General features: G+C 44.0%; 1 protein-coding gene across 1 annotated transcript; it reads left to right on the plus strand.

Moving 5' to 3' along the window:
• Window positions 1–673: 673 nt before the first annotated feature.
• On the plus strand, window positions 674–13,932 carry ssuh2.1 (ssu-2 homolog, tandem duplicate 1). The gene is made up of 12 exons (XM_041959466.1): window positions 674–770; window positions 6,722–6,814; window positions 6,904–6,988; window positions 7,086–7,215; window positions 8,262–8,322; window positions 11,049–11,173; window positions 11,297–11,359; window positions 11,522–11,631; window positions 11,808–11,900; window positions 12,144–12,249; window positions 12,573–12,680; window positions 13,089–13,932. The coding sequence occupies exons 1-12, from the start codon at window positions 749–751 to the stop codon at window positions 13,221–13,223; spliced, it is 1,131 nt and encodes a 376-aa protein (XP_041815400.1). The 5' UTR covers window positions 674–748; the 3' UTR covers window positions 13,224–13,932.
• The last annotated feature ends 1,105 nt before the right edge of the window (window positions 13,933–15,037 follow it).

Below are 15,037 nucleotides of genomic sequence, written 5' to 3' on the forward strand. Positions count from 1 at the left end.
CTGCTCGGTAACACCAGGCCATTGCCACACCAACCAGTGATGTGATCTATGAATAGCCACACATCCAGATCCTTTCATCAATGTCATTGTTTGTCTATTGATATTAGATGAAAACTGCAGGACATTTTTTAACACCTAGTATGATAATAAGATAATAATATCAACTGTAGTCACTTAAAACAGGTGGATATTCAAAAAGTACCAAAGCATTATTATGAAAGAAAATGAGCATACAAGGAAAAATTATTCTTGAAATTGTAATCTGTGAGACATTTCTATGTTCAGCAAGTGTGGAGATGTCGATCCTAAATTAGGGATCAACCTGATACTGTGGACTCGGGCTGTAGGAATTCATTTTCATTTATTTATTTGTGTGTACAGTTTATGGAGAAACCATTGATGAGTACACTCTCCGCTTAGAAAAGCTTTATTCCATGTAGTGCCAGTGACATTTGGGATGAGTATACTACAATTCAGAGGACAATGCTGTTCTTATTCTTCACAACACTGATTTTTAAAACAAATCATTACTGGTTTCAGTGGTCATGTGATCGCATGACTACAGCCTGAATGTAATCATTTTGAGGGTATTTTCAATCTAAAACGTGGCTCTCTCTGTCGGACCTTTATTTTAAAAATCCGAACCGGAAGTTGCACCTGACTCTCGCTGACACGGTAACGTTACGGGTGTTTCGGCATCTTTACGCTCTAGTTTCATTCACGTCAAACGACTGAAAGCAGCGGAGAAATGGACGAAAAAGAAGAGCTCGGTGAGTAAAAAAACGGAGATAAACACTTTCACGCGGAGCTCAGACTTTACGTTTGTGTGTTTTCAGCGGGGCAGAAGGTTTTAGACCCCCTCCGTACAGCGGGGGGCTGAACTGGAGTGTAACGTGCCAAACCGGGTTAGAAAGTTCGTGTTTACACTGGTTCAGTGCTGTTGAATGACGAATCGTGTCCGTTTGGTGAAGTTTGTAGCTTGTTTCAGGCGCATGAAGACGCTGGACTGAACCTGTCCTGACGGTGTACAGTCAGACACCGGTTCACCGCGGTTTACTGGTTTAACGGGGACTTTACCGTGACTTTGTGACTTTTGAAGAGATCCTTTATCGTATTTATTGTGTTTAAAGTTTGTTCAAAGCTAGCTTGCTAGCTTCCAGTGTGTTTGCTGTGGTGCTGAGGATGCAGGTGTCATCATCGGCAAGATAAAACTGTATTGCTTCATTCATTTACAAGGTGAGGTCATATAACGTAAATTACATTTATATACTATTGACTGAGAGCTTAATATGTTGTTTTTTTTCCATAACTTGTGAAAAGATTCCTGAAGGGGTATTTTTGTACCTGTAGCCGTTTGCAACCCTGAACACCTGTAATCTCCTCCATCGTCATCACCACACACACACACACCTTGTTGTGGTTCAGTGATGAAGAGCTCAGGATCAGATTCACAATGAAAACATGAACAATATGAGCAAACCTCGTGCCTCAGACTGTGTTAAAAGATGTGTGACCGAGCAGACAAGGCAGCTTTCTTTGTATCGTACATTTCAAACACAGAAGCTATTCAAAAAGCTTCACAAAGGCAAGAAAACCCGTAGAATGACATTTAAAACAGTGAGCTCTAAAAACCACAATGAAGTCACGTAAAATGAGACTTTAGATGAAGTGAAATAAAATATATAAAATGGAATAAAATACAAATGGAGTAGACCAGAAAAACAGTTATGGTGTAGTTACAGTTCAGTAAATAGAGACTTAAAATGCCAAACTCAAAAATACATTAACTAGTATGCTTTTAAATGCACCAAAGATAATATTATTAATAAATGTAGGCATTATTTAATTGATAAAATGTGACTTATATTCATGTTTATTTTCAATTTAATGTTTTATGCTTTAATAAATTTCCATTTAGTTTTCAGTTTCAGGAAACTTTATTGAAATTGCTTTGTTGCAGTTGCTCCACACACAGTTAGAGAGATAAAGTTTTGAAAAAGGTAAAAAAATGAAGATAACATAACCATAATAATGATAATAATAATAGGAAAATGTGCAAGTGTAAAGCAAATGTGAAAATAGAATAATAATAATCCTATTTATAATAATAGACTTAAGACTAATGATAAAAATGTACAATATAATAAAAATAATGCTGATAATGGTTTTATGTATGAATTTGTTCACTTTTAAATGTCTTTCTTTATTATTCTCCCTTTGCCTTTTTCCGTCTATATATTTCCTGAAACGTATTTATTTCTATATTTTATTTTTATACTTCTCTGTACATCTTGGCCTCGTTATGCCAATGAGCAGGCCATCGAGATAGTTAATTGTCTGTTGATTGACTGACCAGTTAATTGACTAATAGTTGTAATAGTTGACTGTTCATGCAGCCGGAGACACTCGTGTTTTGTGTTACAGAAAACAGCCTCCAGCATTTGTTGTGCATGATTGAGTGGTGAGCACCTACAGGCCTGCATGTCTCCATGTGTCCACTAACCACAGCTGAATTTATTCATGAAGGAAGATTTTAGTTTTAGAAAAGGAGCGAGCAGTCCAGGAGTTGTGCAGGAGTATTTTGGATGCATTGTCCATACAAAGCCTCAGTAATCAGGTCAGCTTTGTTCTCCCCTTTTTTTCCCTCACATTCCTTCACCCCCCACCCTCCTTCTCCTCTTATTTTTCTCTCTTTTAATGAGTCTCTGTCTCCCTCCCTCCTTCCCTCATGCTGTTCTCACACTCCGTCCATCTCAGCCCAGATCTTTTTGGGGAAACACCTTCTCGCTGATATTCTTAGCCCTCGGCCAGAGGTATTGTGTCCGCTGACTCGGTTTTATTTTTATCTGCGGGAGCTCGGAGAAAACACGGCTGATGAAAAACAGTCAGAGGAGTCGTCGTTGGGTTGAAAGTGTTTGTGTCGGGCAACATCGTGACGCACGCGTTAAATAGCTGCTCGGTCCCTCGGAAATGTCCCAATCAAGGTGCTATTGTGTCCATTTATATAATATTACATTGTTGTGAACAAATATTACATTCTTTGGTATTTTGTGGGTTTATTTTTGCTGCTGCTGCTGCCCAGCTGCAGTTATGGAAGCCAAAGCTTCAGTGAAGTACAACATGTAAACATGATGCTAGCTATTCAATGACTGGATGCTTCATTCAGACAGATTTAAACATTTACACAACTTTGTAATCGTGAAGCTGATATTTAATTCTACGTCCATTTGGCCGATCTTACAAAGATCTGTGGATTATTAACGTGTCCTGCCCGGACAGGACGATGGTGCAAATGAAGTATTATTATTATGCTCAACAGTTTGTTATTTAGTTTCCACTGGCTGCTGGCAAATAGTTCACACACCACACAATCCCCACACATAAACAGCAAATGGTTTGTTTCTTTTACACTCCAGTTTTTGTTCTGAGAAAGTAAACGAGATATAAAGTGTTAATTAGTGAGCTCCAGAGGGGCTGGTTGGCTGATTCTACCACATTTGAACAGAGCCAGGCTTCCTTGTTTCCTCCCGTTTCCACACACAGTGATTCAGTGTTATATCAGTGGAAAGTTACACATTAACTGTGATGGATATTTGCACAACAACGTCATTAGAATTTACAATGCAGGAGTGGTCTGATCTTGTGTTTGTAATATCCACTCACAGTTATTACAGGCGCTCTTTATCTTTCGCTGCACCTACCTGAACTTCACCTGCAGCGCAGTGTGCTGCCGTAGCTCCTGTATGAATCGACTGATGACGTGCTCGCAGTCGTTTCTGGTGCATCAGAACCGTAAAATTAAAATGCTGCATGTTTGAGCTTCAAACTGTGATCCCGGAGTCAAACCAACCATCTCAAGGTCCGCTTACTTGATTTTCCAGCACTTTCAACCATGTCACATGGTTTTCATCAGCAGATGGACTTTGCTCAGTTGGAGATGAATCTTTTATATCCGAGCTCAGCAGCTGTTATAATTTCATCCACAGCTCCTTTTAGATTTATTGTTCAGATTGTTTTACAAAGTTATGGATGAAAGTTCATTCTTGATCTTGGAAATTCTCAGTGTTCTCTTTTCTCTCAGAGCCTTCAGTCGCATCACACAGTTGTCATTTTATATTGGGATTATTTTAAGTTTATATGTTCAAAGCAAGCAGGTCGGATGCAGTTGATGAATTTTACTTACATCAGTATTCAGAAACAGACTCACTAGGTGGCAACTCGTGGTAATCCAAAGCAGCCAAACAAATCCAAGAGGGCCTGACTGAGAGCAGGTCAGCAGGTACAGCTGGCTGGATCCAAAGGCTGTGAGCAACACTGACGAGCTGGCAAGCAGCCTGTAGAGGTGGGCTGGGGTTATATACTGTGGGGGGTAATTGGAGAATGAGGAACATGTGAACATGTGAACCAGCTCACGTGCGTTCATCGTCTGTTTATTTTTTCTGATTCTTCCTTCTGAGGAGAAGCGTCACGTGATGCGCAGTCATGATCACTTCTAAATAGTTAAGTCTTTTTTTAACAGGTTGTTTTTGGATAAACTACGTTGTTTTCAGACGGTTCTGTCGTTACTTTCACAGTACCTTCAACCACACAGACAGCGACGCTGGACAAATGCTCTCAAGGAGCTTATTGCGTATATCTGCACATTGTGCAGGCACGCTCCTGCATTAGCGCAGCAGTTTAGCAGCAGTTAGCGCGATTATGACTTCATCATCATTTTATGCCTATTTTTATGTTGACGCAGCTGAGGAGTTATTTTTTTTGTGTGTGATGACAGACACTCAAAGCTTCATTGAAAACTGTCAAAGGAAGCTTCAAGTCAAAACAAATTGAGCTTCAGTACAGCCATGAAGTGATGGTGCTCCTCCGTTAAGCCTTTTGAGGCCTGTTATATTTACAGAACTCTGATGGATCCATTGAGTAAAAACCTTAAAAAACACAGATGAACACACAGTGTGTGGGTGGAAATGGGATTTGCAATGTAGTTATTGCAGTTTGTCCTAACTTGCATGGACAAGGGGAGGGGTGTGGTCTGCCGTGTTAATGTCAGAGACTGTGTGAGCTGAAAGAGATGCTGTTGAGCTCTGGTTTCATGTTGGCCTGAACTGGTGTTCTGCAGTCACACTGAGGGTATTTCCTGTGGCGGTTTGGTATCTTGGTGACTCGCAGTACGTCCTGGTGGTGGAGGGGTCTGGTAGTGGGTGCAGTGATGTCATGCAGTAACTTTTGGTGCCAAAAATGAACACACCTGTTCAGAGTTTTGCCTCTTTTATTCTACATTCAGTCATTCAATATTCTACAACTGACAACTATGAGTGCATGATATATAGTTTTTGCATCACGATGTGCGAATGTGCAACAGTCAAAATTCAGGATGTGAAACTCACAGAGTTTTTATTTTCTGTGACTAATCCACCAGAGAAGTCTGTGTGATGTTACATAATTTAGTTCCTGGATGCACAGAGTCAAACATCCAAAGCTTAGCTGAGCTCTGTCTGATCACCATTACTTCAGACCGTGAGCGTTGCATTTGGACTGTTTACTTCAGGACTGTATGAAATGAAATGGAAATTAGTTGTTTTAAAATCCTGCATGATGAACCTCTGTGCAGCATGTTGGTGTCCGAGAAGGCTTGAAGCTCACAAACCTGCTCCTCATCCTGAACTTCCTGCATTCTGCGTCTCATATATGGATCTAAGTCGGAGCGGCATTCGAAACAACGGGCCTCCACCAGCACGGCCCCTCGTGTTGTCTGAACGTTGCTTTGATTAGACCGGAATTAATGTGCTCTTTCTTTAGGATCTGTGACGGGTACACAGGCAGACAGATAACTGGACTGCTCTGGACTGACAGCCTGTAAAACCATGTGAACAAACGGCTGAAGAGGTTACGGTCTGCTGGTGCTTTTTATGTATCTGTTGCTCTTAGACGTGGAGTGATGAGTTGAGCTCTGACTATAAGATATCTGCTGATACTCAGCCTTCAGGAATATTAGTGTGGCCTGTTGTGCCACAAGGGCCTCGTCTGTTGCTCGAGGCTATAAGCAGTTTCCTGACAGCCTCTTCTAAAGAATGCATCCTCCCTTCCTGCCACACTGACGGAAACACTGTCCACTCCTCCCGAACATGCTGCAGAAAAGACAGTTGGTTTCTATTGTCAGCACCTGAATTTTTATCACGTCAAAGCACATTGAAGGAAATAAAGAAAGGCCTGAGTTCAGCCTGGAGGATGAGCGTCAGAGGAGAAGGAGGAGAAAGCCTTGAAGGACTGATTTGAACCAGCTGAGCATCTTTAATGTGCGCTCAGGTTTCCGTCCAAATGAAGCAAACATTTCAACCGAATTTCCTAAAAGAAAAAGTAAATTAATGCGCGTTTTAATCTGTTCGGTGAATATTGGGTGAATGAAGAAACTCGGTTAGTGGCCCTAATGCTCCAGTCAGGACCATTAAATCGTTGCAGAAGAAGACTTGAGGTGATGATGTAATTAAAAAGAGCTCCAGTCAACCATATATTCAATATTTGCAATATTTCAACTATTTGTTTCTTCTTCGTGGTTCCAGCTTGGTTTTTTAGGAGCGATGTGAAAAAGATGCAAACACGGATGGTGTTGGAAAGAAAAGAAAACATTTATCAAAAAATCTGCTGCAAAAGATAAATGTCACGTCATCGTCATCCTCAGGTGTGTTTGATTAGAAACAGCCTCTTCTTTGCCTCCTCGCTTCAGGCTCATTTGATCCGAACATACCAGAGGAGGGACCTTCAGCTCCCCCTGCTGGCTGGCTGGAAGACGTTCACGGATACCAGAGCCACAATGGAGGTGAGTCTTCTGTTCTCTTTTCTTTTTTCTTCAACCTGCTCCAACCTTCATCTCCTGTGCTTTTGTGTTTGTGTCGATGTTGTGTCCAGAGGATGAGAACCCGTTGTATCCACCTCCCCCTGCCTACAACCCCCAGCCTGAACTCAACAGAAACACTTCGGTGCCCAATGTCAGGTAACACACACATCGATGAGCCACCGTCTTTCTGAAATGCTTTGCTGATAATTCTGTGCTTTGCTTAAATTAAACATATCTTGTGTTGCTCCTCCAGAGTCCCCACAATATCGGAGGATGTGGCCCGAGACGCCCTGCTGAAGTTTGTGGAATCCAAATGGAGGTACAGCTCCAAACCTGCCAGGAACCTGACCTTCAAAGAGCTCAAACCCATCACCGTGTACAGGGTAGGAGCACATGTCCTCCACAGATGGATCTTTGAATATGTCATGTCATGTAATATCATTCTGATGTCTAACCTGGACCAACACGGCACGTGTGAACACATTGTAGCACATAAAGGTGTGTGGGGTGGGGGGGATAACTGGTGCTTTGTGAAGTGTTAACGTGCACGTCTTGTTTGAAGGTGGAACTGAAACTTTGTGTCAGGGAGTCTAAACTATAATGATGCTGCAGCTTTTGTGCTCAGTTTTGCATTTTTCAGTACAAACATTTTTGGATATATTTGTGGAAAACGCCTTCAGTCTTCTTCCTCTGGGTTGGACGGTTTCCATCAGCGAATGACTGCCGTCTGAGAGCCAGCAGTGCTCGAAGAACTTCTGTAGTTCTTTACTGACTGGAGCTCAGCGTAGTCCTGAATGGCCGACAGATGATGTGTTTTTCCCTCTTTTCAGTGAGTCTGCACAGCGTTGATTATCAGCTGTTAGCCCCATACAGTGGTTCAACACTTGGAGGAGCAGTCATGCTGTAGTGCTTTCATCTTTACTGGCTGGAAAAACAAAAGACGGGTCAACACTCAGACCTGAACCCTGAGGATCCAAGTCTGAACGATCAGTGACGGCTCTTCTCAGAGTTTCTCCGTTTAAAAAAGACTTTTATTAATGTTACCCCCACTCTGTTTTATTTCCTCCTTGTTGGGTGTTTCACTCCTTTTTATTTGGTATTATGTCTGATTTTATCTGCTTCAGTCATGAACTGTTCAACCCAGTTTCAGTCATGTGAAGCATTTATATTTAATATTGTAATTATGATTTATAATGTCATTAATGTCCGCTGTGTATTTGATATAAATTTCCATCCCGACCATCAGGTCATGGTCTGTATGAGCCGCGGCTCCAGTTGTGCTTCATGTTTTTAAAAGTGCAAACTGTGAACGATGATTTCAGAGTGTTTTCTGTGACTCTTCTGGAAATCCTCTGATCTGACTGCATGGCGACATGAATCCAAAGAGCTCACATCTGGCCGTTGTTTTCTGATTGTCTTCATTCTGCAGTATCGACTGGAGACCTACACTGAGACCAGAACCAGCGGCTGGAAGTTTGAACCCTACAATGGTAAAACTTTACTCTGAGCTAACAAACTAATGCTAACAGGAGCTCTTTTTATGAATGATGAGATGAAGAGGAAAACAGCCCATTCACATATTAGCACTAACCACAAAGCTGCAGTTGGAGCTGATGAGAATGTCATCAGTTTTTAAGGTTTTTGGTCAAAAAGCAAAGTGTTGCACACTTTGACAAGATGATGGCGCTGGATGAAAGGCCAGGGAATCACTACAGTGGTGGATGCATCATGTGGGGAACCGTGAATGTTTGTACCAAAGCCGAGGTCTCGCAGCCAACATGACCATCAGTAGAGACGCACTGCTGGCATGGCAGAAACTTGACTTACTTTGAGGTCATGTGACTCTTTTTTGAGGTTGATTTTTTTTTATTTATGCACACAGGAAGCGTCGTGAGTCATATCAGAACGTACGTCGGTCACTCAGATGAATCAGTGCTGTTGGGGGGAGGAAATGGAACCCAAGGGCAGCAGTGCAGGAGGCAGAGGCAGCTCTTAGGCATGCAGAAATAGTAGGAAATGTTCAATTTGGCCGGGGAGGCTTGGGGCTTGGCCCAGGCAAACCAGTGTGGAATAAAGCAGGTCTAAAGGAGAAAAGAAAGCTTGTAGTGGAACAGGTGCGTAGGCAGGAGGAGTTGTTAAGAGGGGCAAAAGCAGTTGGTCAAGCCAAACAGGGACAATGGTTGAATTGGGAAGGTGTTGAGAAGAGGAAACTTAGTTGGAGGGACCTGTGGAATATGGAGGAAGGCCGTATTAAATTTCTGATAGGGGCGACATACGATGTGTTGCCAACCCCGCAGAACCTAAGTCTCTGGGTACAGGGCGATCAATCGTGCCCACTCTGCTCAGGTACAGCAAGTTTAAAGCACATTTTGTCAGGTTGTAGAATTAGCTTATCACAAGGCCGGTATACATGGCGGCATAATCAGGTGCTGAGAAGCTTAGCCGCAGGCATTGAAGAGAGAAGGAAGCAGGTGAATTCTGGAAGTTCTAGAAAGGAGAGGTTAGATGTGCAGTTTATTCGAGAGGGGGAGAAAAATAGAGCTGCTAAGTCAGGGAGAAAGCAGGTAGGTGGCTGCCTGGTAGGGGCTGATGATTGGCAAATGCAGGTCGACTTGGGAGGAAAGCTAGTTGTGCCCCAGGAAATAGTTTATAGTAATCTGAGGCCGGACATTGTCTTATGGTCCATGAGTAAAAAGACTGTGTATTTTATTGAGTTAACAGTCCCTTGGGAAAATTCAGTGGAGGCAGCTTATGAAAGGAAGAAGACTAAGTATGCAGATTTAAAGACAGAATCTGAGCAGAGGGGATGGAAGACCAGGGTCTGTCCGGTTGAAGTGGGGTGTAGAGGTTTTGTTGCAGGGTCAGCTGTTTCACTGTTGAGGGAGCTGGGAGTGCATGGGCAAAATTTAAGAAAGACAGTGAGGGAGATGTCAGATGAGGCTGCTAGGTCTAGTCAGTGGATATGGATCAGGAGAAATAATAGTAGTTGGGGGGTGAAATAGGGACAGTGGGGGAGGGGGGGGCAGAGGACATGCATGCCTAACCCGGCAGGAGAAGAGGTTAAAGTCTGAACAAGACACCTCTCCTCTGCTCTGCTTTCCCCGCCCCATCTTCTCGCTCTTCCAATAGGAAGAGAACCAGGAAGAGGAAGTTTAGATAAGGTGGGGGTGTGGCCAGCTAGAGTCTCTCTTTGGGACCATGCGGCCTGTTCAGGTGAGTGTGCGTGGTAAGATACAGAGTTGGCTTGTTTTTTGATCTTTTTGGTTGTTTTCCTGTTTTGTTCGCTTCTTGAAGGAAATGTTAGGGTTTGTTTTCCTGCTCTGTTTGCTTTTTGAAGGAAATGGTAGGGTTTGCTGCTTCTTGAAGGAAATGTTAGAAGAGGCTGTTAAATCTAGTCGGTGGTTTAGGCCTCCACCTGCAGCACCCTCTAAATTTTCCACCCCCTACCCGAACAAGGGTCTGTATCCAATCCCTACTTTCATCTTTTGACTCTACCTCTTTATTTTCTATCCCCTACCCGAACCAGGGTTTGTATTCCCACCCCGCTTTTTTTGGTGCAGTTGGTGAGAGGCAGGGGTAGATGATGGCAGTGTGGCAATCGGCAGTTACATGTGGCATCTAGGCCTGTGGTAGCATTGTAGCAGCTAACAATAGCTAAAGCGGTGAGAGTATGATAGTATCTTAGCAGTTAGTATTGGTAGCTAGCAATTAACATTAACAGTATAGGGGAATCTAGCTTTATTGTCTTCTTCTGTTCCTCTTAGCAGGTAGCGGTTAGCACGTAACATTAGCTAAATGGTAGCATCGGAACTGTATTGTCTTCTTCTGTTCTTCCTAGCGGTTAGCATTAGCATTAGCAATAGTTAAATGGTAGCATCGGTACTGGCCACTACCTGGAGCATCTCTGGGTCAGTTGAACGTGGCGGTGCTGTTTGGATTGTGTAGGAGCAGTGTGAACTGGCACTAGGGGGGGTGACTCTGGGACGCCGGAGTTCACTGCCTAACCTCCTGGAGGTGTAGTGGGACTAAGTAGGCGAAACACTGTTGAAGGGAGGTTTCCACCTGATGACCCCCAGAGACGTGTTAGGAATCACTGCTCTTTGGCAGGTATAGAGGCAGATTAGAGCTCCAAGGTTCTTCACTGAGAATGAATCCTCTTTTTGAGCACAAGTATCTTGTGTTTAAATTAACTTAAGTCCTGCTTTTCTCCCAACAGGACAGGTGGTGGATGGGCCTCAGTACGGTGTCAGCCCTCCACCCTGGGACATTCCTGTGGCGATGCCTCAGACGTTCACCGACATCGTGGAGAAGGTCCGCGTGCCGCACTCGTGCCTCGTGAAGGTTCAGCTGGTTTTTATTATTATTGTAGACAGTCAAGCTGTTTGTTGTCAGTTATTTTTTTTATTTGTATCAAACTAACATGCAGTTGTTGCGTGTGCGTGCGTGCATGCGTGTGTGTTTTAGACGTGTCACATGTGCGCCGGCTGTGGACGAACTCGCTGTATCAGCTGCAGTGGTCGAGGCCAGGTGAGACGTCCTGTTTCAAGATAATTTTTAAAGGATTTTCACAGATTTGGCGGCGAGTAGCGAGGACGCTGCACTGCCCGTCACGGCCGAGGACGCAGGAGGTGGGACGCTGCCTGCTCCCTTTCCCGTCTCTCTGTCTGAACTTCCTTCTCCGTCTTGCAGAAGCGTTGTACAGCCTGCCACGGCAAAGGGCACAGAGTGCAGCACGGGAATCACAAGCGGTCGTCCGGGACCAGACGTTGTTCTTCTTGTCACGGAAGAGGCCGCAAGAGGTGAGAGGAGACTCTGACCAGAAGAGTTTGGGCCTGATTATATTCCCAACATGTCACTATTCCTGTCAGTGACGAGGGCCAGTCAGTGCATCCAGTGGGCACATGTTAGAGGCAGAGGATGTGACGCTGACGTTGTGAGGCTGCAGAATATTTGAGCCGCTGTCGCCCTCCTCCAGGTGTAACTCCTGCCAAGGCCTCGGGTTCAAGATCTGCTCTGTTTGTCACGGCAGCCAAAACCTGCTGCACTTCATCCAGCTCACCGTGACATGGTAAGTACACACACACTCACACACACACTCACACACACAGAAAAGCAGGCACACATAGACACACACTCATTTCCACTCACAATATGTCCAAACTCCTTCTTCTCCACACCTGTGTCTTTGTCTGTTCGTGTGTGTGTGTGTGTGTGTGTGTGTGTGTGTGTGTGTGTGTGTGTGTGTGTGTGTGTGTGTGTGTGTGTGTGTGTGTGTGTGTGTGTGTGTGTGTGTGTGTGTGTGTGTGTGAAGGAAGAACAACATCTCTGATTTTATTCCCGACCGCCAGCCCGACTTCCCCGACAAGAAGTTTGAGAAGGTGACAGGAGATCCTTTCTTCGTTGACGAGAGCATCCTGGTAAAAACAAAACAACTTTTATTCTAATTATGAACTCAGAGGTCAGAGGTCAGAGGTCGGTGTCACATAGACGCCGCTGAAACGTCCATTCAGTCCACATGGACTCAGATCTCCATCCTGTCAGCGTCTCAGCTGCTCATTACAGGCCTGGAAGACATTTTTTTGATAAAAACAGATTTATGTGAGCATCAGGGCCAAAATGTGAAACTTCAAACACACTGATGGGAAACATGAGGCGAGGCCATCAGAACGTGGACGTTACGTTACGCCACAGGTTAGTCTTGTTGACTGAAGTCCGTGTTTTCTCATGTATGTCCTGCCAGGTGTACCCAATCCAGGGTTTCCCCGATCAGGAAATCTGCGACGTCTCTACAAAAATGATTAACGAACACCTCGAACGCTTCAGTTCCACCAGCCGCATCCTGCAGCAGGTACAGTCAACATGTGCGGACTTGGTTCAAAAAAGAAGTGTTGTTGTGGAAAGTAATTGGCTGATAACACTGAAAGTGTTATTAGAGTTTATGGAGCGGCCCAGTGAAGTCTTTCAGCTGTCCTACCTGGACAGGTGGATCACTGAAGGGGGTCTACAGGTCACAGGCTCTGCTTTTTACCTGCAAAATGACCCCAAAGAGAAGCCAAGTTGCTCATCGTCTCATAAAATGTTCTCACCTGGACGTTCTCCATTCTCTGGGTTCCCATGGCAACAGAAACCTTATCATAACACTGAATTAAGATGAGATACCTGCTTCTGTTATGTGACATCACAGAATAGAAGCTCGTTTCGGTGATTGAACAGTTTTTAACGATGTTAAATGTTCGGTTTGTGTGTCTGTTTGCAGCGTCAGACCATCGAGCTGGTGCCGCTGACTCACGCTCATTACACCTACAGCGGAAAGGACTACAGCTTCTTTGTGTACGGAGTGGAGAACCAAGTCTTTGCCTCCAAATATCCGTCTGCGTGCAGCATTTTATAAGAAACATCATTAAAGTATTTAATCCCATCGTCCGGACCGGATGCCAGATAGTTAAAAATCTGCATTATTATCAACATTGGACGAGTGTTGCTGCATTAATCCTTCATGATTAATCTCATTTATGCTCCAGTCTGCAGGTGTGAAAGGTCACCTGCCACTCATTTCAGTCGAACTGAAGTTTTTATTTCCAGCAGCGTTTACAGCAGGCTGTGCTTCAGGTGTCGAAATGTGATATATCATTGTGATATAAAACGACTGATTTTAAACTTTATTGCAGGTTACAAGTTAGTTCATTGATTTAATGAATAATAATGTTATTTCATCGCATGAGAGATTTTCCCCACGATGCCTGTCAGGCTCCATGTAATCCAGCACGACATGTGTGTGTGCTAACATCCACCACTACCTCGGTGAGGCGGGACTGAACATACCTGCTGTCTGCAGACCTGGTGCGATCAGCAGCTGCTGCTTCCTTCGTGGCGTTTAGTGCTGAATCCTCTGATCAGACGTTTGTTTTCATGGGACAACAGATCAGAGCAGATCTCCTTTGTCGTCGTAGCTCTGAGTTGATTCTCCGACGTCTTCGCAGTCGTTTCCAGGCTGAAGCCACATCCTCGAGGACTGAACTGCTCCTCAGTGCTAACCTCACTTTCTGCTGCCTTTCAGACTTAAAGGATAACTTTTGTTTTTTACAACCTGGACCTTATTTGTAGCATTAAATACGACCATTTACTCCCCCAGACAACTTTGGTGGCATTTGGAGTCGTTTTGAAGAAATTAGCCCCAGAGGAGCGGCGCGTATATCCGTATAATGCGAGTACTCGGGGCATCCATGCGCAGCCTCTATATAACGCATAATCTGCAGAAACTCGTTCATATTCCAATATTTTGTTATGATATGCTGGTGCTATCCCCCTCTGAGCCCGTGGTGGCATGTTATCAACATCCGGCGTCTCTTGACAACTACCTCTGACGTGGATGATGTCATTACCGAACGCCGGGCGCTGCGAGCAGCCAGCCACAACACGGCTGACTCTGCAGCGGTTGGCTACGAATACGCAATAACGAACCATAGCTGTGCCAAATTACAGCTAAACTAGCCGACCGCCGGCTCAGAGGGGAATAGCACCAGCATATCAGAACTAAATATTGGAATATTAACGAGTTTCGCCGCAGATTATGCGTTATATAGAGGCTGCGCATGGATGCCCCGAGTACTCGCATTATACGGATATACGCGCCGCTCCTCTGGGGCTAATTTCTTCAAAACAACTCCAAATGCCACCAAAGTTGTCTGGGAGAGTAAATGGGCGTATTTAATGCTACAAATAAGGTCCAGGTTGTAAAAAACGAAAGTTATCCTTTAAAGACACGTTTTGTTCTGTGTTCATTGTAGTCAGTTTTCTTGGATAAAGCTAACAGTTTGTAACACTCCTTCATGACTGATGATGTCTAAAGCAGATAAATCTGATAAATCTCTATTTTGGTTTTGAATGGGGCTCAGACCTCATTCTAACCGAAGCAGAAGATTAAAAACCGGAGAATTATGGATGTGTAATTGTTTGTAAACCAGATGAACTGGTTGTTGCAGTTTATTGTTAAAGGGATTTGGCTGAAATTTGGTGCCAGAACAGCTCATGGATCATTCAGAGGATATTCCAGGTTTGGTTTTGAGCCAGTATGATAGCAGTTACTGTGTATCTGTGCTTGTTTTTGCATCAAGGACTTCCAGGTCAGGAAACTACGATCAGTCCTAGTTTGTTCCAAAAATTACCCTCACAAGAAACTACCAAACATACAATAGAGAGTAAAAC

Source organism: Chelmon rostratus, chromosome 2 (genome assembly GCF_017976325.1).
Source record: "Chelmon rostratus isolate fCheRos1 chromosome 2, fCheRos1.pri, whole genome shotgun sequence".
Classification (NCBI taxonomy): domain Eukaryota; kingdom Metazoa; phylum Chordata; class Actinopteri; order Chaetodontiformes; family Chaetodontidae; genus Chelmon; species Chelmon rostratus.